General features: G+C 36.4%; 2 protein-coding genes across 2 annotated transcripts; both read right to left on the bottom strand.

Annotated features, from left to right (window-relative positions):
- Nucleotides 1-8294: 8294 nt before the first annotated feature.
- On the bottom strand, nt 8295-9776 carry LOC104086761 (uncharacterized). Its single transcript, XM_070175474.1, has 2 exons — nt 9172-9776; nt 8295-9117 (listed from the first exon to the last, which is right to left on the bottom strand). Exons 1-2 carry the CDS (start codon nt 9774-9776, stop codon nt 8295-8297), a joined length of 1428 nt encoding a protein of 475 aa, XP_070031575.1.
- Nucleotides 9777-10166: 390 nt separating this feature from the next.
- Nucleotides 10167-11219, bottom strand: LOC138891720 (uncharacterized). Its single transcript, XM_070175472.1, has 2 exons — nt 11092-11219; nt 10167-11043 (listed from the first exon to the last, which is right to left on the bottom strand). Exons 1-2 carry the CDS (start codon nt 11217-11219, stop codon nt 10167-10169), a joined length of 1005 nt encoding a protein of 334 aa, XP_070031573.1.
- Between the last annotated feature and the right edge of the window lie 1969 nt (nt 11220-13188).

Genomic DNA, 13188 nt, shown 5'->3' with positions numbered 1-13188 from the left:
CTCTTCTATGTGAGACGGATTACACGACCTAAGAAAAGAACCATTAAATTCATGTGATGGACTAATGACTGGATAAATATATCTAAGAAAAAGCCTTTTATTTAATACAAGGACAAATTACAATGCATCAAAATTATTCTTAGGCCAAAATTATGGGACTAATACATGCTTTAAAATTAGAAGGAACAGTTTCATAGTGGGAAACCAATGAACAATTCTAGCTACGGTAATGTAAATATCCCACTGAAAATTGAAACTTCATCTAACACTAAAGAAAATTCTTTTCATATATTTCTACTTACTTGTGAAATATGATCCCTACTAGGACATTAATGTCTTAGCAACAGCTAGCAATGAATTCTTTTAGGATTTAACATATGAAAAAATGCAACAAGCATAAAAATTGATCACTAAATAAACGAAGTATGAAGAATAATGATCCAAAGTCACCTTAAGAAGACATGCCAAAGTTTAACTAATATGTCCCTCATGTATTAATCCTTTTGGCACATTAGCTAATCTGTCCCTCATGTATTAATCCTTTTGGCGCATAATGAACATAAAATTATGTATTTATATAGAAAAAGAACTATTAACCCAAATTAATTCAAATCTTTAAAACTAAAAAAAAAAAAGAAAAAAAAACTAATATTATTTCAAGACATACAATACTTGTTCAACTTCTTAAAGAAATACCTAGATAAAGTACCTATCCTAATATTATAAAAATTAGTTCACCACAGTTCAATATGAAGTAGTATTTAAAATTAACCATGTTGACTCCCTCCCCTTTCATTAATGAAAACTTTTGCACTTGTTAAACTATTCTAAGGCTAAGTTTAGAAAACCGAAGAAAAATCACATAATGCTTTAACTCCATGAAAACTGAAATACCATTCTTTACCCATATCTCCAATTCATGATCCTTTAAGATTGTAGATATACAGTACAAGAAAAAACATATCATGCTTCAACTCATTATCACTTTTAATTGATAAGAAAGAATTAAATGTCACCTTTTGCGAAGATCACAGAATAAGAACACAACGGCTAATCTACTGATTTCCAAAGCTAGCAACGCTAACTTTCTAGAACCGCGAACGAAATCTCGAATTCCGGCTTTGAACTGAATAACTTAACCAAACTTTTTCTCCACGTAAATTTTTCCTATAAGAGAACTGATTCTTTCTCTCACTCTCCGTTACTTTTTTCCTTCTTTTTTGAAGTGTTTTATTTTCTCTTTTCAACGTTATTTTTCCTTCTGTTTCAAAATTTTCTCCTTTTCAAAATATTGCCTCTCCCTTTTTCTAGTTTGTGTTTGAGCTATATATATAGAATGTTTGTATTGATGGAAAAGAAGAAAGGGGACGTGGAGAAATCGTGAGGCATGATTGTGTGTGCTAGTGTAAAGTGAGGGAGAGACGTGCAAGGTGGGGGTGTAGGGTGAGAGTAGATCATGGGATTAGTTAGACTAAAATGAGGATTATGGGATTGTTTATCTTTATTAAATCAGATTTTTACGTTTGTTTTATTTAGTTTACTTTTTTTGTCTTTTATTTTAAAAGATAAATTAAATTATAAAGATTAACCAACATTTCTTACAATATAGAAAAACTAAATATTTACATGTACTTTAAATAATACTAAGAAAAATTCCATAGCTTACTTATTAAAATAGAAACCAAATATATATATATATATTTGAATTTTTATTTTTTTTATTTTTTTTATTTTAGAAATAAAATTTAAACTCTAAGAATGTGGTTATATTTTGTAGTTTTCTTTTTAGTAAAACCTATTAAAAGTAAGATAAAAGTTTAAAATATTAAAATTAGACCTAAAAGAAATATTTACACTAAAATAGTATAGAATTTGGGTGCGGTCAAAAATTAGGTGTTCACAAATACCCACTGGGAGGACCCTGAATAGCTGGTGGGCGGTAAGAACTGTCTGGGATAGCACTGAGATAAGGCCGCACTAGAGCACCTCGAGGAGGTGGTGGTGCTGGATATGGGGGTCTGTTGTACTGTCCCCTCACGAACTGACTTCTGCCCCCGGACGGAGCACCTCTGAACTCTCCAGAGTACCTGAACCGTTTATCTCTCATAATCTGCTCTCGGCTTCGCTGACGTACACCCTCAATCCTCCAGGCTATCTCCACAACTCGCTCATAAGACGTACCCATCTCAACCTCTCGAGCCATAGTGGCCTGAATACCAGTATGTAAACCGGCTACAAACCTTCGCACTCTCTCTGCCTCAGTAGGGAGTATCATTAGTGCATGGCGAGGTAATTCAGAAAACCTCACCTCATAATCAGTCACTGATATCTGACCCTGCTGGAGCTGCTCAAACTGAAACCGTAACTCTTCCCTCTGGGAGGGTGGAATATACCTGTCCAAGAAGATTCGGGTGAACCTGTCCCAAGTCATGGGAGGAGAATCTGCTGGTCTGCCAAGAGCATAAGACTGCCACCATCTACGGGCTCTACCCTCTAGCTGAAAAGTAGCGAAATCAACCCCATGGGATTCTAATATTCTCATGTTGTACAGTCTATTCTTGCAACAATCAATGAAATCCTGTGGATCCTCATGTCGCTCACCCCCGAAGGTAGGAGGATGTAGTCTAGTCCATCTGTCCAATAGTTTCTGAGGATCGGCGGCTACAGCTGGCCTGGGCTCAGGTGTAGCTGCTGCCACTGGCTGGACTCCACCCACGGGTAGTGTACCCTGGGTCTGATATATACAGCAGCTGCCTGTCCATGAGCCTGCGCGGTAGGGGTCTGTGCTCCCCTGCCCGCCTGAGATGTGGCTGGGTCTGCCGGAAATAAACCGGCCTAAGTCATATTGTCCGTGAATCGCAACATACGACCCATAACATCCGAAATTCCGGTGCAGATGTGAAGTCCACCGGAGCTGGCTCTGCCACATGCACCTCACCCCGCTCCTCAATAATGGGATTTTCTGCTGGATTCACTGGCGGCATAACTGGAACAGTCCTGGGACGTCCTCGCCCTCTACCACGGCCTGGAACCCTCCCTCGGCCTCTAGCAACTGGGGGAGTAGCTCTTCCCTGGTCTGGAATCTCATTAGAGCGTGTTCTCACCATCTATGAGAGAATAAGAGAAGGATATTTAGTACTACATCAATTGCACGATGGAATATGAAGAAAGGTAGTTTCCTAACACCATATAGCCTCTCGAAGATAAGTACAGACGTCTCTGTACCGATCCGCAAGACTCTATTAGGTCTGCTCATAACTTGTGAGACTTACGTGAACCTAGTGCTCTGATACCATGTTGTCACGACCCAATTTCACCTATAGGTCGTGATGGCGCCCAACACTACAGCTAGGCAAGCCAACTAATAAGTCAAACATACATTGGTTAAACTTTTATTCCAAGAAAATAATAAAATACCAATTTCTACCAATGTGTGTGCCAAGACCCGGTGTCACAAGTGCATGAGCATCTAGTAGATTTTACAAAACTCCAAATACTGTCTGAAATGAAATGGACAGAATATAAATATCAGAAGAGACACTGGTAGCTGCAGAACGGCTCAGAAAGGCAGCTCACCACTATGCCTCGGGATGACGTAGGTATGTGATGATAGGTTCTCCACTAGTACCTGTCTCAGATCCTGCACAAAAAGTACAGCAAGTGTAGTATGAGTACGTAAACAACGTGCAATACGCGGCAATGGGTACTTGTTCTTAATAGTGACTTTGTTCAATTGGCGATAATCAATACACATCCGCATGTTCCATCCTTCTTTTTCACAAATAATACTGGTGCACCCCAAGGCGATACACTCGGTCTGATAAACCCTTTGGCTAGTAACTCTTCAAGCTGTTCTTTTAATTCTTTCAATTCTTTCGGAGCCATGTGATACGGTGGGATAGATATAGGCTGGGTATCTGAAGCCAAGTCAATACAGAAATCAATATCACGATCAGGTGGCATACCTGGAAGATCTGACGGAAATACATCGAGGAAAAACTGAACTACAGGCATTGAATCAATAGCTGGAGTCTCTGCAGTAGTATCCCAAACATAGGCTAGATAAGCCAAACAACCCTTCTCAACCATGTGTTGAGCCTTTATAAAAGAAATAACTCGATTAAATGATTCTCAATCAGCGGAAATAATCAAATTTCTTCAAATGTAACAATTCTCAATATATTAATTAAATTCCTTCAATTCAAATAAATTCCAATTTATCAATTAAATCTCATTTACAGGAGTAACAATTAATTCCTAAACAAGCAAGAATAATAATTCATTAAATTCCAAGGATTTTTCAATTTATTAATTAGCTTCACAAGCTGAAATAAATTATTAAAGTATAGTGTAATTATTATTATTAAGCACGATTTCTGCCGAGGACGTACGGCCCGATCCAGAGTGCCGTGTACACTGCCGAGGGACGTGCGGTGCGATCCATAGATGCATCTATCCTGCTGAGGCGTTCGGCCCGCTCCACAAGAAAGGAGGACATTTTCTTATGTGCCTCCGGAAGGAGAGTATATTTATTATAAGTTAAATTCGGGAAGAGAACAATTTTTTTTAACAATTAATTGATTTAAACAAACAATCAAGCCTATGAGATTTCCATCCTTTAATATATTTATCTAACAATTCACAATATATTCATATAGATATCAATTAATATAAATAAATCAAAGAATATAATTTCAACAAGTAAGGCATGCTTTGAGTCCTAAACTACCCGGACTTTAGTATTAATAGTAGCTACGTACGGACTCTCGTCACCGCGTGCATACGTAGCCCCCCACAATTAGCAATAATTATTTAATTTTAATCACCTATGAGGTAATTTCCCCCTCACAAGATTTGACAGGAGACTTACCTCGTCTTGCTCCAATTTAATCCACTATAAGGCCTTTTTCACGATTATCCAACTCCGTCTGGCTCGAATCTAACCAAAATAATTCGATACAATCACTAAATATTATAGGAATCAATTCTATAAGAAAATATTATATTTTTAAGAAAAGATCCCGAAATTAATTAAAAATTCTCCCGCGGGGCCCACATCTCGGAATCCGGTAAAAGAAATCCGACAACCCATTCAATTACGAGTCCAAATATACCAGTTTCACTCAAATCCGACTTCGAATCGATACCGAAATCTCAAAATTTTGTTTCTATGAGATTTCTAAACTTTTTCGAATTTCAATCTCAAAACACTAATTAAATTGTGAAAACAATGATATACTTGTATATATAGACCAAATCCGAGTTAGAATCACTTACCCTAATAATTTTTCCTTGAAAATCTGCCAAAAGTCGTCTCTGCTCAAGCTCATGTTCGTCAAAAATGACAAATGGGACGAATGCCCTCTTTTTATAAACTGCCCAGCAGCCTTCAGAGCTGGTCCTCGAACTAGGCCTCGATCGCGGCTTCGATTACAGGCTCGAGCCTGGACCTCGGTCATGGCCTCGATCAGGGCATCGAGGTTGGGCCTTCGATCATAGCCTCAATCATGGCATCGAGCTTGAGCCTTCGATTGTGACCCTCGATCTTGGGTCTCGATCCTGGCCCTCGAGCCTTGCCTTCGATCATGGCCCTCGAGCTGGACCTTCGATCATGGCCCTCAAGTTGGACCTTCGATACACTAGCTCGAGCCTGTACCTCGTCAACCCCGAGCTCGATACCTGGGCTCGATATCTGGGCTCGATACCTGGGCTCGATATCTGGCTCGATATCTGGGCTCGATCACAGCCCAGACTGTCCAACAGAAGAGGAAAAATTGCAGCAGCTTTTTAACTCAAATTTTTGATCCGTTAACCATCCGAAACTCACCTGAGGCCCTCGGTACCTCAACCAAATATACCAACAAGTCCTAAAACATCATACGAACTTAGTCGAACCTCTAAATCACATCAAACAATGCTAAAACCATGAATCATTACCCCAATTCAAGCTTAATGAAACTAAGAGTTTTCAACTTCTACATTCAATGTCGGAACCTATAAAATCAACTCCGATTGACCTTAAATTTTACACACAAGTCATAAATTACATAACGGAGCTATGAAAATTTTCGGAACTGGATTCCGACTCTGGTATCCAAAAGTCAACTCATCGGTCAAACTTCCAAACTTAAATTCTTGTTTTTAGCCATTTCATGCCTAATTTAACTACGGACTTTCAAATAAAATTCCGAACACGCTCCTTAGTCCAAAATCACTATACGGAGCTGTTGGAATCATCAAAATTCTATTCCGGGGTCATTTTCACAAAAATATTGACCGAAGTCAAACTTAGCACTTTAAGGCCAACTTAAGGAAACAAGTGCTCTGGTTTCACCCCAAACACTTCCAAATCCCGAACCAACCATCCCCGCAAGTCATTAATCATTACAAGCACCTACGAAAAGTTTTATTTTAGGGAACGGGGTTCTAAAAGTTAAAATGACCGATTGGGTCATTACATATATGCTTATCTTATGTATTATATCCTAATAGTATTTTTATATTTTTGTATTTTTCATTTGAATTGAAAGTTTCTTTATTTTTTTATGTTAAAAAAAATTTAAAACTCCAACTTGAAACTACTCCCCAATTTGAATGGATAATATATATATATGTAAAACTCCAACTTGAAACTACTCCCCAATTTATATGGGTAGTTTTTTTTTTCTTTTTTTATTGTATATATTTTCTTTTTTTATTATAGCTATTTTTAAAAAAAAAAAATATTTGTAAAACTCCAACTTGAAACTACTCCCCAATTTGAATGGGTATTTTCTTTTCCTTTTCTTATTATAGCTAATTATAAGATATCTTTATTTATAATTTAAATAGAGTAACCAATTAATTCAAAATTTAAAATTCAAAGGTATTTTAGTTAGAAAGAAAATAACTAAAACTACTCCCCAACTTGAATAGGTAGTTTCTTTTTAGTTTTTCTTTTTAATATTTTCATTTTTTTTATCGTAGCTAATTATAGTTTTTCGTATTTTTTGTTTTTTAATTTTAAAACTCCAACTTGAAACTACTCCCCAGTTTGAATGCCACTTGAAAAATATTTTGTTATAACAATGCCACTTGACTTTTTGTATTTTTCATTTGAATTGAAATTTATTTTATTTCTTTATTTTCGTTTTTGTATTTTAAATAACCAACTTGAAACTACTCCCCAATTTGAATGTGTATTTCTTATATTTATATATTTCCATTTTTTATTGTAGCTATTTTATTTTTTCTTTTGTATTTTTATTTTAATATATTTTTAAAACTCCAACTTGAAACTACTCCCCAATTTGAATGGGTAATATTTTTTCATTTTTTATAGCTAATTATAAGATATTTATATTTATTAATTCAAATAGAGTAACCAATTAATTTAAAATTTAAAATTCGTAAGATTTTTTAGTTAGAAAGGAAGTTTATTTTGTCTTAAAACTCCAACTTGAAACTACTCCCAAATTTGAAATGACAGTTTTTTTATCTTTTTTAATTTCGTTTTTTATTTAAAATAATTTGAAAACATCAACAGTTTGTTTATCTTTTATCTTTATTTTCGTTTTTTATTTTAAAATAATTTTAGAACTCCAACTTGAATTTATTCCCAAAATTGAATAGGTAGTTTTTTTTACTATTAATATTTTTTTATTGTAGCTAATTTAATATTTTCTTATTTTTTGTTTTTTAATTTTAAAATAACTTTAAAGCTCCAACTTGAAAATACTCCCCAATTTAAATGAGTAGTTATTTCTTTTTCATATATTTTCATTTTTTAATATAGCTAATTATAAGATATATATATATTTATTAATTCAAATTGAGTAACCAATCAATTCAAAATTTTAAAAAGTTTTTTAGTTAAAAAATTAGTTTATTTTGTCTTAATAATGCCACTTGACTTTTTGTGGTTATGCCACTTGTCTTAATATTGTGCTTTTGCCTCTCCTTTTATTATATATATTTTTTTGTTTTTTTAATATAGCTAATTATAAGATATCTATATTTATTAATTCAAATAGAGTAACCAATCAATTCAAAATTTAAAAAGGTTTTTTAGTTTAAAAAGTAGTTTGTTTTGTCTTAATAATGCCACTTTTTTTTTTGGTCAAATATCAAAACTTTTATTCAACCAGTAAAGATAATTACAACATCTCTAACTCCTTTGGACTAAAGAGTTAGACCAAAAAAAAAAACAGCAAAATACCAGAAAACACTATTATTTACATCTCCATAGTTCCTCTACTACTTATAATATCAACTATTCATAGAGGAAAGCTATTCACTCCTTCTAAAATCTTCTTCTATTTAGATTGGAGGACAATGTCACGAATTCTACTCTTGGTTTCAGTCTTTCTCCCTTGAAATCTGCGCATGTTTCTTTCTGTCCATGTATGGTATACCACTGCTGCAAACAGAAATTCCAATATGCTGTTACGAGGTCTACCATTCTTTGCTCTTTTTGTCAACCATACGACTTCCTCTTCCCAAAGTCCAATTTGATGTCTCTCTCCCAACCAGTTGAGTAGTGTACTCCAGATATTCCTTGAGTATTGACATTCAAAAAAGAGATGGGCCATTGTTTCTATTTTTTCACTACTGCACAATACACATCCACTTGCTACCTGTATCCCCCAAGCTTCCAGCCTATCCACAGTGGTGATTCTATGGTAAAGTGCTAGCCATAAGATGAAGTTATGTCTAGGTATAGTTGAACCCAGTATTAAGGCCTTCCAGTGAACCTTTTGAAATTGAGGCCTCGCTAAAGTGTAAGCCTTCTGAATATTGAACTGCCCCTTCCTACAATAGTTGTTAATGTTGGCAAAAGAGTCTATACTCAGGTACCAATCTCTTATGTCAAATACTTTTCTTACCAGCCAGCAAGCTTGACTAGGAGTGCTCATTGTATTGAAGTCTTGCTTTTTTATATAAACTGCATGAATCCATTTAATCCAAAGAGCATCCTTTTTTGTATGTATAGCCCACATTAGTTTACAAATTGCTGCTTTGTTCCACCATAAGAAATTAATGACATTTAGTCTACCAGTTGAAGTAGGCATACATATTTTATCCCATGAAATCAATGCTCTCTTTGAAGGGTTTTGATTGCCAGTCCATAGAAATGTTCTGCACATAGTATTCACTAGTTGTATGATCCTTTTTGGAAACAGAAACACCTACCCCCAATATGTTTGCATTTCAAATAGGACACTCTTTATCAGTTGTAGTCTTCCACTGTAAGATAGAAACTTTGATGTCCAACACTTTATTTTGTTGGTTATCTTCTCCACTAATGGCATACATTGCTGAATTGTTAACTTTCTTGATGATAAAGGCACTCCCAAGTATTTGAATGGTAGGGCTTCAATGTTGAACTGATAATATGCACTAATCATATCTTTAAATCCCTGAGACACTCCAGCTACATAGATAGAACTCTTGTCTAAGTTTGCTATGAGCCCAGTCACCTTCGAGAAATGGTTGAACTTATCCAGCATTAGCTGAATAGAAATCTTGTCAGCTCTGCAACACATTATCAGATCATCTGCAAAACAGATATGAGTAAGGTTCAACTTTGCACATCTTGGATGGAAATTGAAGTCAGGGATGTCTTTAAGAGTCTTCAATGTTCTACTAAGATATTCCATCACTAGCACAAACAGGTAGGGGGACATTGGATCCCCTTGTCTCAGCCCCTTTCTTGCTTGAAATCTATTAGTGAGCCTGCCATTAATCAGTATAGAATAGCTCACAGTAGTCACACATTCCATTATCCACTGCACCATTTTATTAGGTATCCCATATTCCAGCAAGACCATACGTAAGAAAGGCCATTCAACTGAATCATACGCCTTTCTTATGTCAACTTTTATAATGCACCTAGGCGAGACTCCTTTTTTGTTATACCCCTTAACTAACTCATGCAATAATTATATTGTCCAGTATGCTTCTCCCTTCTATAAAGGCTGACTGAGCTGGTCCTACTATGATATCCACCACTGTTTTTAACCTTGTTGTAAGAATTATTGCAATGAGTTTGTATATGGTGGTACAACATGCTATTGGTCGAAATTCTTTTACAAAAGAGGGACTAGTCACCTTTGGCACCAATGTAATAGTAGTATTATTGACATTCTTTAATAGTTTTCCTGTCTCAAAGAATTCCTTGACTGCCTTCATAGTTTCTTGTCTAACAATATTCCAATATTTCTTGAAGAACTCAACTGGAAAACCATCAATGCCAGTGCTTTATCACTTGGCATATTTTTAAGCCCCTGCTCAATCTCCATCTCAGTTATACTCTTGACAAGATGATGTTGTTGTTCTCTATTCAAATAAGGTCCATTCCTGGCTATTGTAATATCAAGACACGGCAATTCAGAAGCTCTTGTTCCTAGCAAGCCTTTGAAGAATGATATGAACTCTTGTTCTACCAATATGGGATCAGTCAGTTTTTGCCCAAGATCATTACAAATGATAGACACTCTGTTTCTAGCATGTCTTGCTTTCAGCTGAGCATAGAAAAACTTTGTGTTAGAATCCCCTGCTGATATCCACACTGCCTTTGATTTCTGCCTATATACCTTCTCTTGGATACCTTCCCATTTCTCTACTTGCATTAATAACTCTTTCTCCTCTAGAATAAGTGTATTATTGAATACATCATCATCAATTTCCTTTTTCACCTTCTGCAGTTGGTCCTTGAGGTTTTCAATCCTCTTTTCCACTGAGTTATAAGCTATGTTCATCACTTTTGCTTTGCTTCCTAGGACCAGCAATTTCTGCCAGACTGAATACATAGTATATCCAGTTATGTTTTGAGTCCACACCCCTTGAACCATCTTTCTGAATTCATCCTCCTGTAGAAGCACAGTAAGCAGCCTAAATGGCTTAGGCAAATAGTTTCTAGTGACCTCAGTGCACACTATTATGGGTGAGTGATCAGAAACCCCATAATTATCAAACACTGCCTCTATGTTGCTATACTTCATGAACCAGTAAGGATTCCCCAAGGCCCAATCAATGTTGCTGTAAATTCTATCAGCAACTTCCCTTTTATTGTACCATGACCATTGGCAGCCTTTTCTATTCAACAATCACAGTCTAGTGTCCTTAACACAAGCTTGGAAGTCTTCCACCTCATTCTGGCTGACAGGGTTTCCATTAATTCTATCAGTGACAAAGAACATAGTATTAAAATCTCCTAGCAGAAGCCAAGCCTCCACCATAGTATTGTTAATCTGTCTTAGCTGTCTCCATATTTCCTGTATCTCTGCTATTGTATTATACCCATACACAAAAGTTAACCAACAGTTAAAATTTGAGATTTGTCCCTGACTTCACAGTGTACCAGTTGGGCTCCAGCATGTATTATTTTAATGTCTACTTGTTGAGTCTTTCACATTATCCATATTCTTCCATTAGGAGCATGTGTATAATTTGCAAATACTTCCCATTCATTTCCTATTTTCCTTCTAACTCTTTTTTCATTCATATTTTCACTTTTGTCTCAAGGCACCCTAGCACTGTTATTTTATTTTGAAGCAAAAAGGCCTTGAGTTCTTTCTGCTTATAGGGCTTATTAAGCCCTCTAATATTACATGAGCTAATAATCATGGAGGGTGGGCAAGGGGTACTCTTCCTTCCTTAGATGTCTGACTAGCATCCTCTCTTTCCTGAATTCTTAGTGCACTGAATCTGTTTTGATGTAGCATAGCTTCAATATTCTCCTTAGACAGACCATTCCTTATTGATGTTTTCACCTTAGGGCTTTGCACCTGTTTCCCTTTAGATTTGGCTACCTGGAATTCAGCATTTTCATTCTATATAATTTCACTAGAAACTACTTCTTGCCTTATCACTACTGATGTAGTTGCATTTTCATTACTTGGTTCAGCCCTTACTTCTTGTTCCGGAGTTACCATGTCTGCCTTTGGCTTAGCAATCCACTTAGTGACTTGTTTCCTTCCCCTTCTATGTTGTTCACCTTGCTTCCTATTTCCTGCCTGACCTTTAGGAGCAGGGCCAGGTTGCTTTATTAATTATGCTGGAGCACTACATTCCCCTATACCATGCCCAATTTGAAGGCAGTCTTGACAAAAAGATGGTTGTCATTCATAACTCAATTTTTTGCCAGCAGTTTCTATCAACACTGTTTCAGGCAATGGTTGAGACACATCCATTTCGATCAATATGCGTGCATATGATATCCTTGCTTCTTGAGCTGTTAATTTGTCTGTACAAATTGGATTCCCTATCGAGCTTGCAATTCTTCCCAGATTCTCCACCACCCAGTATTGTATAGGCAACCCAGGGAAGTTTACCCATACTGGGATATTGTTTGTAGTTTCCTTGCTCATTTGGAATTCTGGCTCCCATTGTTTCAAAATCATTGGCCTATTGTTGAAGGTGTATGGCCCATTTCGAAGCACTAGATCTCTATCATCATTAGATTCAAATTTAAAGATGAAGTAACCTTCGTCATGGAGTAATACCTGTGGAGTCGATATAAATTGCCATACCCCATAGACAAACTTCAGCATCTCCTTGAATTGAGGAGATCCGCCTATTACATATCCAATTAAGCTTGTCCTCCACTTCATATTGTGCTCCTCCACTTCTATATAGTTCAGTCTAACTATTTTCGTTCTGTCCTTAATGATAGGAGGATAATAATTCAACTTCAAACCTTGTTGTATAGATCTATTACCTTGGACAACTTCAGCTAAGGTTGGTTGTGGAACCCCTACACCCGTCGAGAAGGTTAATTTCCTTACCGCTTTAGCCATATCAGTCTCATTTTGTACTGGATCTGTAGGTGTCTTTACCACCGGAGCTTGAATTTTTACCAGCTCTGTTGGTTCCTTCCTCTCCTGTCCGTGCACTACAGTTGGAGCACTACCCATTCCTTTTATCCAATGGATCAGTTGAACCGACCCAAGAGTTTGGGAAATTCCTGTTTCCGGTGTAACCAGCCTAGTATCATCTTCATCTACCTTATCTTCTTCACCCGTGCTCTTCATCTTAGCTATGGAGTTCCTCTTCTTCTGTCGAGCCATCCCTACCAGCGTATGTTAGCGATCCTTGCTTAACATGCGCCGGAAGGAATGCTATTTTCTACGCTCAAAAGTTAATAATAATAATGCCACTTGGCTTTTTGTGGTTATGCAACTTGTCTTAATATTGTGCTCTTGCCTC

Source organism: Nicotiana tomentosiformis, chromosome 5 (assembly GCF_000390325.3).
Source record: "Nicotiana tomentosiformis chromosome 5, ASM39032v3, whole genome shotgun sequence".
Lineage (NCBI taxonomy): Eukaryota > Viridiplantae > Streptophyta > Magnoliopsida > Solanales > Solanaceae > Nicotiana > Nicotiana tomentosiformis.
The sequence above is the reverse complement of the archived record's forward strand: the minus strand, read 5'-3'. Positions and strand labels throughout refer to the sequence as shown.